This window comes from Mus caroli, unplaced genomic scaffold (assembly GCF_978045245.1).
Source record: "Mus caroli unplaced genomic scaffold, Mus_caroli_1 scaffold_13, whole genome shotgun sequence".
NCBI lineage: Eukaryota > Metazoa > Chordata > Mammalia > Rodentia > Muridae > Mus > Mus caroli.
The window spans coordinates 101,771,413-101,783,532 of NW_028227268.1; the positions used below are offsets into that span (position 1 = coordinate 101,771,413).

Here is a 12,120-nt window from a genome sequence, read left to right on the forward strand (position 1 = left end):
GGCAGGAGTATGCCACCACACCTAGTTTATGAGTGGTGGACATCTAACTCAGGACCTTGCGCATGCCTGACAAACACTAAACCAACTGAGCTATATCCCTCCCCAGAGATACTTCTTCTTCTTCTTTTTTTTTTGTGGACTCTTTGGTATTATTTTTAATCTTAAGGAAGAGATGGCTTAAAGATAATAAATCCTTTGCAAGTAGAGATAATCCTGCTTACTTTATAAACTTTCATTTTTCAAAAGAGGTAATATTTCTTAGAATATAGTCTATGAACCTCCAGCCAGATGAAATTTAAACAGTAGGAATCAATCTATAAGAAAACACATGATAAATTCTTTTAGATAATTTCAACATCAAGTCTCAAAAGTACATAGTACTTTCATAAACTTAAACAGAGCTCTGAGGCCTCAACACTCTTTATTTTGAGATCTCTTAAAATAGGCCTTGGCTAAAGGCAGTGTCTTAGAGGAGGAGCGAAGGTTCGGCACTCTGAATAATGTCTGTACTTTTCCAAATCAGAAAGTCTAGTCATCATCTTCTCTTATTTTAACCCATCAGTAGAAAATCTTTGTGGATTAAGGAGATTTGAACGAACACAAAAGCTTTCTCTAAATTGGTACTGGGTTAAACAGATTAAATGCTGAAACAAATATGAAAATACTTTAGTAGGTGTTTTGATAATAATATTTACTAATTAATAAAGCAGTAAATTACAGAATATAATATTCTTAGAGAGAAATTTTGCCTAGCAAAAAATATTGCAATTTTAATCACATTCTTACATGGCCAAATAATAACAACAATAAAGGTTAGATGGACTAAAGGCATAAAATAAGAAATATGGACTAATGCCTTTAATCCCAGTACTTGGGTAGATCTACAGAGTGACTTTCAGGTCAGTCAGGGCTACATACTAAGATCCTGCTGGAGGAATGCGGTCTCCCCCCACCTGCTTGAACCTGCTTGCTCAAGGGTGGAGCTTCCTGCTCATTCGTCCTGCCACGCCTACTGCTGAACCCTGTCGCTTTGCTGCTTGGAAGAGGCACACACGTGTTTGTCCTGCTACTGGACCCTGAGTTACTTGATGGGAAATCGGGTTCCCTCCCCCTTCCTTTATAACTGAGTGTCTGGAAATAGTAAAATTGAGCTTTGATCAGAATCTTGTCTTAGCTTCATTCCCTTCTCTCGCCGCCTAGCCCCTCTTCTCTTTCAGGTTTCCAAAATGCCTTTCCAGGCTAGAACCCAGGCTGTGATCTGCTGGCCGGACACAACAGAGGAAGAGGGGGAAGAGTGAGAAATGGTGGGGAAACGGGAAAGGAAAGAGAGGAAGGCCACATATCTCTACTGGAATAACAAGAGGGAGAAAGAAAGGTCAGTAAGATCATAGTTAAAGCTCTGGCACTGTGATGTCTGCAGGACGCATTGGGATGAAAATAGTAAGCCTTCCTCACTATTCTAACATGCGAATCTAAGTAGAGAGCAAAATGAAGATGGCAAATATAATGTTTATTCTCTTGAAATCAACTACTATTTTTCATGATAAATGTGTGTATAATTGATTTGAGAATATTCAATTTAAATTTTGTGATCTGAAATTTAGAATTTCAATACCAAACTTAATAGAAACACAAATGACAAAATGTGATGAACTCTATACACAGGGAAAGCAACCATTCATGGCAGTAGCTTCACAGTGCACACAACCAGTAAACACGTTTGTCTTACTGTTTCCTTGATAACAATGGAATTGCTGCTTTGTTCATCAGATCTCACTGGGGTGAAAGTTCTCATAAGAGCCCAGAGTGGGGAGGAGCTGATTGGAGAGTTGAGGGAGGAAGATAGATGCATTGTAATTGAATTATAGTCTCAAAAAGAAATAGCCAGGAACCCGACAGTCAGCATAGGCAGGGTCTGTAAGAAGCTCAGTCATCTCCACATCGGGCAAGTGACAAACAGTAGAGCAAGCATGTGCTGGACCCACTGAGCCTGCACATTCACTAGACTCTCTAATTATGTCAAAGTAGCTGTACAGCATCCATAATCTCTTACTTCTGACTGAAACCTGACAGTCCAACAATGTGGTCATATCTCGGGAACACACATCCCCATTTTCTGGCTTCTGTAGCTGCAGACTTGCGCAGAGCATGGATAAGAAAGACATTTAAATTTAATAGATGGGAAGGTGTCAATCTTGTACATCAAGGTTCATGAGGAGAAAAGTTCAAGAATCATAAAATTCTTTGAAAACATAAAAGATCCTTTGGCCCTGGCAAGGAAAATATCAACAAGTCAAAAGATACTAGATAGCTATTGACCACCTTCCTTAAGGCAATGCTGCAAGCCAGGGGGCAATAATGCCCTCACTCCATGTGTCTAAGGCTGCAAATGACACTAATCCTTTTTAATGGTCACAAAAGCTGACAACTTACTCTCAGCCTTAGAACTGAAGGCACAAAAAATATCCCTAGGAATGACTTACCATGAACAGGTCACGAGCTCCAATGTCAACAGCTAGAAGAAAGGCCTTTTCAAATCTCTTGTACCTGTATTGGAGGGAGAAGAATATTAGTTATAAACAAAGCTATATGAAAGGGCAAAGTGCTTGGTTTTGTATATTTATATGGTATTGTTTACATTTGTCTGATGGGGAAAATATTTCCCAAAAGAGAAAGTCTGGCCCACTAAGATCCTCCAGCACATGACATGATCTTACACTGTGGAGGAGCTAAGCACAGAGGTCTTGGGGACCATGAATGTGACTTACAGATAAGTGGAACACAAAGGAGGTATCAGCAAATCTGAGAATATATAAACTTAGAAATTCTCCTAATTTACACTTTATTGGGGTTTTTAAAGAGAGACTTATGGGGTATAAAGAATGTAACAGGGTAAGAATATTTGATACATTATATAACTGCACCTCTATGCTTATTAGAAAAAAGAAATTAAATATCACATTATTATAAATTCTCATATTTGTAAGTTTTAAATATTCTCAGCTAACTTAAAAGAACAATATAAATTATTTCTAATTTTTTATCAGATATTTTATTTATATTTCAACTGTTATCTCCTTTCCTAGTTTCCCATCCAAAAAACCCCTATCCTCTCCCCCATTGCCCTGCTCCCCAACACACCAACTCCTGCTTCTAGCCCAGTCATTCTCCAATACTGGGACATAGAAATTTCACGGGACCTCTACTCCCATTGGTGACTGACAAGGCCATCCTCAGCAACACATGCAGCTAGAGCCATGAGTCTCTCCATGTGTTTTCTTTGATTGATGGTTTAGTCCCAGGGAGATCTGGGGTTACTGGTTAGTTCATATAGTTGTTCCTCCTAGGGGGCTGCAAATCCCTTCAGCTCCTTGGGTCCTTTCTCTATCTCCTCCATTGGGGGCCCCGTGCTCTGACTAATGAATGACTGTGAGCATCCACTTCTATATTAGTCAGGCACAGGCAGAGCCTCTCAGGAGAAAGCTATATAAGTCTGTCATTAAGATTTTATTGGCATCTGCAATAGTGTCTGGCTTGGCAGTTGTTTATGGGATGGATCTCCAAGTGGGGCAGTCTTTGGATGGTCATGCCTTCAGTCTCTGCTCTGAACTTTGTCTCTGTAACTCCTTCCATGGGTATTTTGTTCCCCCTTCTAAGAAGGATCAAAGTGTCCACACTGTGGACTTCCTTATTCTTGAGTTTCTCGGGTTCTGCAAATTGTATCTTAGGTATTCTAGGCTTCTGGGATAATATCCACTTATCAGTGAGTACATACCATGTGTATTCTTTTGTGATTGGATTACCTCACTCAAGATGATACCCTCAAGATCCATCCATTTGCCTAAGAATTTCATGAATTCATTGCTTTTAATAGTTGAGTAGTACTCCATTGTGTAAATGTACCCCATTTTCTGTATCCATCCCTCTGGGTTCTTTACAGGTTCTTGCTAATATAATTAAGGTTGCTATGAACATAGTGGAACTTGTGGCCTTATTACAAGTTGTGACAGCTTCTGGATATATGCCCAGGAGTGGTATTGCTGGATCTTCCAGTAGAACTATGTACAATTTTCTGAGGAACCACCAGGCTGATTTCCAGATTGGTTGTACCAGATTGCAATCCCACCAGCAATGGCAGAGTGTTCCTCTTTCTCCACATCCTCACCAGCATCTGCTGTTACCCGAGTTTTTGATCTTAGCCATTCCGACTGGTGTTAGGTGGAATCTCAGGGTTGTTTTTGATTTGCAGTTCTTTAATGATTAAGGATGTTGAACATTTTTTAAGATGCCTCTCAGCCATTCGGTGTTCCTCAGTTGAAAATTCTTTAGCTCTGAACCCCATTTTAAAATAGGGTAATTAGGTTTTTTTGGAGTCCAACATCTTGAGTTTTATATATATATAAGTATATATATATATATATATATATATATATATATATATATATAAAATACTGCCTTTGTTATGTTTAGGTATGGGCCTTGAATTCCTGATCTTTCCAAGACTTCTATCATAAATGGGTGTTGGATTTTGTCAAATGCTTTCTCAGCATCTGAGATGATCGTGTTGTTTTTGTCTTTGAGTTTGTTTATATAGTGGATTATGTTTGTGGATTTCCATGTATTGAACCATCCCTGCATCCCTGGGATGAAACCTACTTGGTCAGGATGGATGATTGTTTTGATGTGTTCTTGGATTTGGTTAGAGAGAATTTTATGAAGTATTTTTGCATCGATATTCATAGGGAAAATTGGTCTGAAGTTCTCTTTCTTTGTTGTGTCTTTGTGTGGTTTAGGTATCAGAGTAATTATGGCTTCATAGAACAAATTACATAGAGTACCTTCTGTTTCTATTTTGTGGACTAGTTTGAGGAGAATTGGAATTAGGTCCTCTTTGAAGGTCTGATAGATCTCTGCACAAAACCCATCAGGTCCTGGGCTCTTTTTGGTTTGGAGACTATTAATGACTGTTTCTATTTCTTTAGAGGATATAAGACTGTTTAGATTTGTTAACTTGATCCTGATTTAACTTTGGTCCCTGGTACCTGTCTAGAAAAATTGTCCATTTCATCCAGGTTTTCCATTTGTGTTGAGTATAGGCATTTGTAGTAGGATCTGATGAGTTTTTGGATTTCCTCCAATTCTGTTATGTCTCCCTTTTTATTTCTGATTTTGTTAATTAGGATACTGTCCCTGTTGCTGTCTAGTTAGTCTGACTAAGGGTTTATCTATCTGGTTGATTTTCTCAAAGAACCAGGTGCTGGTTTGATTAATTCTTTGTATAGTTCTTTTTGTTTCAACTTGGTTGATTTCAGACCTGAGTTTGATTATCTCCTGCCGTCTACTCCTCTGGGATGAATTTGCTTCCTTTTGTTCTAGACTTTTTAGGTATGCTCTCTCTATTTTCTTTTTTGAGGCACTCAGAGCTATGAGCTTTCCTCTTAGGACTGATTTCATTGTGTCCCATATGTTTGGATATGTAGTGGCTTAATTTTCATTAAACTCTAATAAGTCTTTAATTTCTTTCATTATTTCTTTGCTTAATGAGTTATCATTGAGTAAAGTGTTGTTCAGCTTCCACCTGTATGTGGGTTTTCTATTATTTTTTTTGTTGTTGTTGTTATTGAAGATCAGCCTTAGTCCGTGGTGATCTGATAGGATTCATGGGATTATTTCAATATTTTTGTATCTCTTGAGGCCTGTTTTGTGACTGATTATATGGTCAGTTTTAGAGAAGGTACCATGAGGTGCTGAAAAGGCATATCCTTTTGTTTTAGGATATAATGTCTGTAGATATCAGTTAAAGCTATTCTTTCCATAACTTCTGTTAGTTTCACTGTGCCTCTGTTTATTTTCTGTTTCCAGGATCTGTCCATTGATGAGAGTGGGGTGTTGAAGTCTCCCACAATTATTGTGTGAGGTGCAATGTGTGCTTTGAGCTTTACTAAAGTTTCTTTAATGAATGTGGGTGCCTTTGCATTTGGAGCACAGATGTTCAGAATTAAGAGTTCATTTTGGTAAATTTTACCTTTGATGAGTATGAAGTGTCCCTCCTTATCTTTTTTGATAATTTTAGGTTGAAAGTTGATTTTATTTGATATTAGAATGGCTACTCCAGCTTGTTTCTTGGGACCATTTGCTTGGAAAATTGTTTTCTAGCCTTTTACTCTGAGGTAGTGTATTTCTTTGTCACTGAGGTGGGTTTCCTGTATGCAGCTAAATGTTGGTTCCTGTTTATGTAGCGAGTCTGTTAGTCTATGTCTTTTTATTGGGGAATTGAGTACATTGATATTAAGAGATATTAAGGAAAAGTAATTGTTGTTTCCTGTTATTTTTTTTTATTTTTAATATTTTTATTACATATTTTCCTCAATTACATTTCCAATGCTATCCCAAAAGTCCCCCATAGCGCCCCCACTTCCCTACCCACCCATTCCCATTCTTTTGGCCCTGGCATTCCCCTATATTGGGGCATATAAAGTTTGCAAGTCCAATGGGCCTCTATTTCCAGTGATGGTCGACTAGGCCATCTTTCGATACATATGCAGCTAGAGACAAGAGCTCCGGGGTTCTGGTTAGTACATCATGTTGTTCCAACAATAGGGTTGCAGATCCCTTTAGCTCCTTGGGTACTTTCTCTAGCTTCTCCATTGGGAGCCCTGTGATACATCCAATAGCTGACTGTGAACATCCACTCCTGTGTTTGCTAGGCCCCAGCATCGTCTCACAAGAGACAGCTATATTTGGGTCCTTTCAGCAAAATCTTGCTAGTGTATGCAATGGTGTCAGCGTTTAGAAGCTGATTATGGGACGGATCCCTGGATACAGCAGTCTCTAAATGGTCCATCCTTTCATCACAGCTACAAACTTTGTCTCTGTAACTCCTTCCCTGGGTGTTTTGTTCCCAATTCTAAGAAGGGGCACAGTGTCCACACTTTGGTCTTCATTCTTCTTGAGTTTCATGCGTTTATCAAATTGTATCTTATATCTTGGGTATCCTAAGTTTTGGGCTAATATCCACTTATCAATGAATACATATTGTGTGAGTTCTTTTGTGATTGTGTTACTTCACTCAAGATGATGCCCTCCAGGTCCATCCATTTGGCTAGGAATTTCATAAATTCATTCTTTTTAATAGCTGAGTAGTACTCCATTGTGTAAATGTACCATAATTTCTGTATCCATTCCTCTGTTGAGGGACATCTGGGTTCTTTCCAGCTTCTGGCTATTATAAATAGGGCTGCTATGAACATAGTGGAGCATGTGTCCTTTTTACCGGTTGGGACATCTTCTGGATATATGCCCAGGAGAGGTATTGCTGGATCCTCCGGTAGTACTATGTCCAATTTTCTGAGGAACCGCCAGACTGATTTCCAGAGTGGTTGTACAAGCTTGCAATCCCACCAACAATGGAGGAGTGTTCCTCTTTCTCCACATCCTCGCCAGCATCTGCTGTCACCTGAATTTTTGATCTTAGCCATTCTGACTGGTGTGAGGTGGAATCTCAGGGTTGTTTTGATTTGCATTTCCCTGATGATTAAGGATGTTGAACATTTTTTCAGGTGCTTCTCTGCCATTCGGTATTCCTCAGGTGAGAATTCTTTGTTCAGTTCTGAGCCCCATTTTTTAATGGGGTTATTTGACTTTCTGGAGTCCACCTTCTTGAGTTCTTTATATATATTGGATATTAGTCCCTTATCTGATTTAGGATAGGTGAAGATCCTTTCCCAATCTGTTGGTGTTTTTTTTGTCTTATTGATGGTGTCTTTAGCCTTGCAGAAGCTTTGTAGTTTCATGAGGTCCCACTTGTCAATTCTCGATCTTACAGCACAAGCCATTACTGTTCTATTCAGGAATTTTTCCCCTGTGCCCATATCTTCAAGGCTTTTCCCCACTTTCTCCTCTATAAGTTTCAGTGTCTCTGGTTTTATGTGAAGTTCCTTGATCCACTTAGACTTGATCTTAGTACAAGGAGATAGGAATGGATCGATTCGCATTCTTCTACATGTTAACAACCAGTTGTGCCAGCACCATTTGTTGAAAATGCTGTCTTTCTTCCACTGGATGTTTTTAGCTCCCTTGTCGAAGATCAAGTGACCATAGGTGTGTGGGTTCATTTCTGGGTCTTCAATTCTATTCCATTGGTCTATTTGTCTGTCACTATACCAGTACCATGCAATTTTTATCACAATTGCTCTGTAGTAGAGCTTTAGGTCCGGCATGGTGATTCCACCAGAGGTTCTTTTATCCTTGAGAAGAGTTTTTGCTATCCTAGGTTTTTTGTTATTCCAGATGAATTTACAGATTGCATTTTCTAATTCGTTGAAGAATTGATTTGGAATTTTGGTGGGGATTGCATTGAATCTGTAGATTGCTTTTGGCAAGATAGCCATTTTTACAATGTTGATCCTGCCAATCCATGAGCATGGGAGATCTTTCCATCTTCTGAGATCTTCTATAATTTCTTTCTTCAGAGACTTGAAGTTTTTATTATACAGATCTTTCACTTCCTTAGTTAGAGTCACGCCAAGATATTTTATATTATTTGTGACTATTGAGAAGGGTGTTGTTTCCCTAATTTCTTTCTCAGCCTGTTTATTCTTTGTGTAGAGAAAGGCCATTGATTTGTTTGATTAATTTTATATCCAGCTACTTCACCGAAGCTGTTTATCAGGCTTAGGAGTTCTCTGGTGGAATTTTTAGGGTCACTTATATATACTATCATATCATCTGCAAAGAGTGATATTTTGACTTCATCTTTTCCAATTTGTATCCCTTTGATCTCCTTTTGTTGTCGAATTGCTCTGGCTAGGACTTCAAGTACAATGTTGAATAGGTATGGAGAAAGTGGACAGCCTTGTCTAGTCCCTGATTTTAGAGGGATTGCTTCAAGCTTCTGACCATTTACTTTGATGTTGGCTACTGGTTTGCTGTAGATTGCTTTTATCATGTTTAGGTATGGGCCTTGAATTCCTGATCTTTCCAAGACTTTTATCATGAATGGGTGTTGGATCTTGTCAAATGCTTTTTCCGCATCTAAGGAGATGACCATGTGGTTTTTGTCTTTGAATTTGTTTATATACTGGATTACGTTGATGGATTTCCGTATATTGAACCATCCCTGCATCCCTGGGATGAAACCTACTTGGTCAGGATGGATGATTGTTTTGATGTGTTCTTGGATTCGGTTAGCAAGAACTTTATTGAGGATTTTTGCATCAATATTCATAAGGGATATTGGTCTGAAGTTTTCTATCTTTGTTGGGTCTTTTTGTGGTTTAGGTATCAGAGTAATTGTGGCTTCATAGAATGAGTTGGGTAGAGTACCTTCTGTTTCTATTTTGTGGAATAGTTTGTGAAGAACTGGGATTAGATCTTCTTTGAAGGTCTGATAGAACTCTGCACTAAACCCATCTGGTCCTGGGCTTTTTTTAGTTGGGAGACTATTAATGACTGCTTCTATTTCTTTGGGGGATATAGGGCTGTTTAGATCATTAACCTGATCTTGATTCAACTTTGGTACCTGGTATCTGTCTAGGAACTTCTCCATTTCATCCAGGTTCTCCAGTTTTGTTGAGTATAGCCTTTGGTAGAAGGATCTGATGGTGTTTTGGATGTCTTCAGGATCTGTTGTTATGTCTCCTTTTTCATTTCTGATTTTGTTAATTAGGATGCTTTCCCTGTGCCCTCGAGTGAGTCTGGCTAAGGGTTTATCTATCTTGTTGATTTTCTCAAAGAACCAGCTCCTTGATTGGTTGATTCTTTGAATAGTTTTTCTTCTTTCCCCTTGGTTGATTTCGCCCCTGAGTTTGATTATTTCCTGCCGTCTACTCCTCCTGGGCGAATTTGCTTCCTTTTGTTCTAGTGCTTTTAGGTGTGTTGTCAAGCTGCTAATGTGTGCTCTCTCTAGTTTCCTTTTGGAGGCACTCAGAGCTATGAGTTTTCCTCTTAGAAATGCTTTCATTGCGTCCCATAAGTTTGGGTATGTTGTGGCTTCATTTTCATTGAACTCTAAAAAGTCCTTAATTTCTTTCTTTATTCCTTCCTTGACCAAGGTATCATTGAGAAGAGTGTTGTTCAGTTTCCACGTGAAGGTTGGCTTTCTATTATTTATTTTGTTATTGAAGATCAGCCTTAGTCCATGGTGATCTGATAGGATGCATGGGAAAATTTCAATATTTTTGTATCTGTTGAGGCCTGCTTTGTGACCAATTATGTGGTCAATTTTGGAGAAGGTACCATGAGGTGCTGAGAAGAAGGTATATCCTTTTGTTTTAGGATAGAATGTTCTGTAGATATCTGCCAGATCCATTTGATTCATAATTTCTCTAAGTTTCACTGTGTCCCTGTTTAGTTTCTGTTTCCATGATCTGTCCATTGGTGAAAGTGGTGTGTTGAAGTCTCCCACTATTATTGTATGAGGTGCAATGTTTTCTTTGAGATTTACTAAAGTTTCTTTAATGAATGTGGCTGCCTTTGTATTTGGAGCATAGATATTCAGGATTGATAGTTCCTCTTGGAGGATTTTACCTTTGATGAGTATGAAGTGTCCCTCCCTGTCTTTTTTAATGACTTTGGGTTGGAAGTCAATCTTATCAGATATTAGAATGGCTACTCCAGCTTGTTTCTTCATGCCATTTGCTTGGAAAATTGTTTTCCAGCCTTTCATTCTGAGGTAGTGTCTATCCTTTTCTCTGAGATGAGTTTCCTGTAAGCAGCAAAATGTTGGGTCTTGTTTGTGTAGCCAGTTTGTTAGTCTATGTCTTTTTATTGGGGAGTTGAGTCCATTGATATTAAGAGATATTAAGGAAAAGTAATTGTTGTTTCCTGTTATTTTTGTTGTTAAAGTTGGCATTTTGTTCTTGTGGCTGTCTTCTTTTAGGTTTGTTGAGGGATTACCTTCTTGTTGTTTCTAGGGCGTGGTTCCTGTCCTTGTATTGGTTTTTTTCTGTTATTATCCTTTGAAGGGCTGGATTCGTGGAGAGATAATGTGTGAATTTGGTTTTGTCGTGGAATACTTTGGTTTCTCCATCTATGTTAATTGAGAGTTTGGCTGGGTATAGTAGCCTGGGCTGGAATTTGTGTTCTTTTAGTGTCTGTATAACATCCGTCCAGGATCTTCTGGCTTTCATAGTCTCTGGTGAAAAATCTGGTGTAATTCTGATAGGCTTGCCTTTATATGTTACTTGGCCTTTTTCTCTTACTGCTTTTAGTATTCTATCTTTATTTAGAGCATTTGTTGTTCTGATTGTAATGTGTCGGGAGGTATTTCTTTTCTGGTCCAGTCTATTTGGAGTTCTGTAGGCTTCTTGTATGTTCATGGGCATCTCTTTCTTTAGATTTGGGAAGTTTTCTTCTATAATTTTGTTGAAGATGTTTGCTGGTCCTTTGAGTTGAAAATCTTCATTCTCATACACTCCTATTATCCGTAGGTTTGGTCTTCTCATTGTGTCCTGTATTTCTTGGATGTTTTGAGTTAGGATCTTTTTGCATTTTACATTTTCCTTGATTGTTGTGCCGATGTTCTCTATGGAATCTTCTGCACCTGAGATTCTCTCTTCCATCTCTTGTATTCTGTTGCTGATGCTCGTATCTATGGTTCCAGATTTCTTTCCTAGGGTTTCTATCTCCAGTGTTGCCTCATTTTGGGTTTTCTTTATTGTGTCTACTTCCCTTTTTAGGTCTAGTATGGTTTTGTTCATTTCCATCATCTGTTTGGATGTGTTTTCCTGTTTTTCTGTAAGGACTTCTACCTGTTTGATTATGTTATCCTGTTTTTCTTTAAGGATTTGTAACTCTTTAGCAGTGTTCTCCTGCAATTCTTTAAGGGATTTTTGTGCTTCCTCTTTATTGTCTTCTGCCTGTTTAGCAGTGTTCTCCTGTATTTCTTTAAGTGTGTTATTAAAGTCCTTCTTGAAGTCCTCTATCATCATCAGGAGATATGCTTTTAAATCCGTGTCTAGCTTTTCTGGTGTGTTGGGGTGCCCTGGACTGGGCGAAGTGGGGGTGCTGGGTTCTGATGATGGTGAGTGGTCTTGGTTTCTGTTAGTAAGATTATTACGTTTACCTTTCGCCATCTGGTAATCTCTGGGGTTAGTTGTTATCGTTGTCACTGTTTAAAGA

The 12,120-nt window shown here is 38.6% G+C and overlaps 1 protein-coding gene across 5 annotated transcripts in view; it reads right to left on the bottom strand.

Moving 5' to 3' along the window:
* Wdpcp (WD repeat containing planar cell polarity effector) overlaps positions 1-12,120 on the bottom strand; it is a 363,888-nt gene that overhangs the window by 162,394 nt on the left and 189,374 nt on the right. For all 5 annotated transcript variants that reach the window (XM_021175454.3, XM_021175452.3, XM_029483315.2 and 2 more), the window contains one exon: positions 2,484-2,547. In XM_021175454.3, coding sequence (XP_021031113.2) covers positions 2,484-2,547 — 64 coding nt within the window. The remainder of the gene's footprint in view (positions 1-2,483; positions 2,548-12,120) is intronic.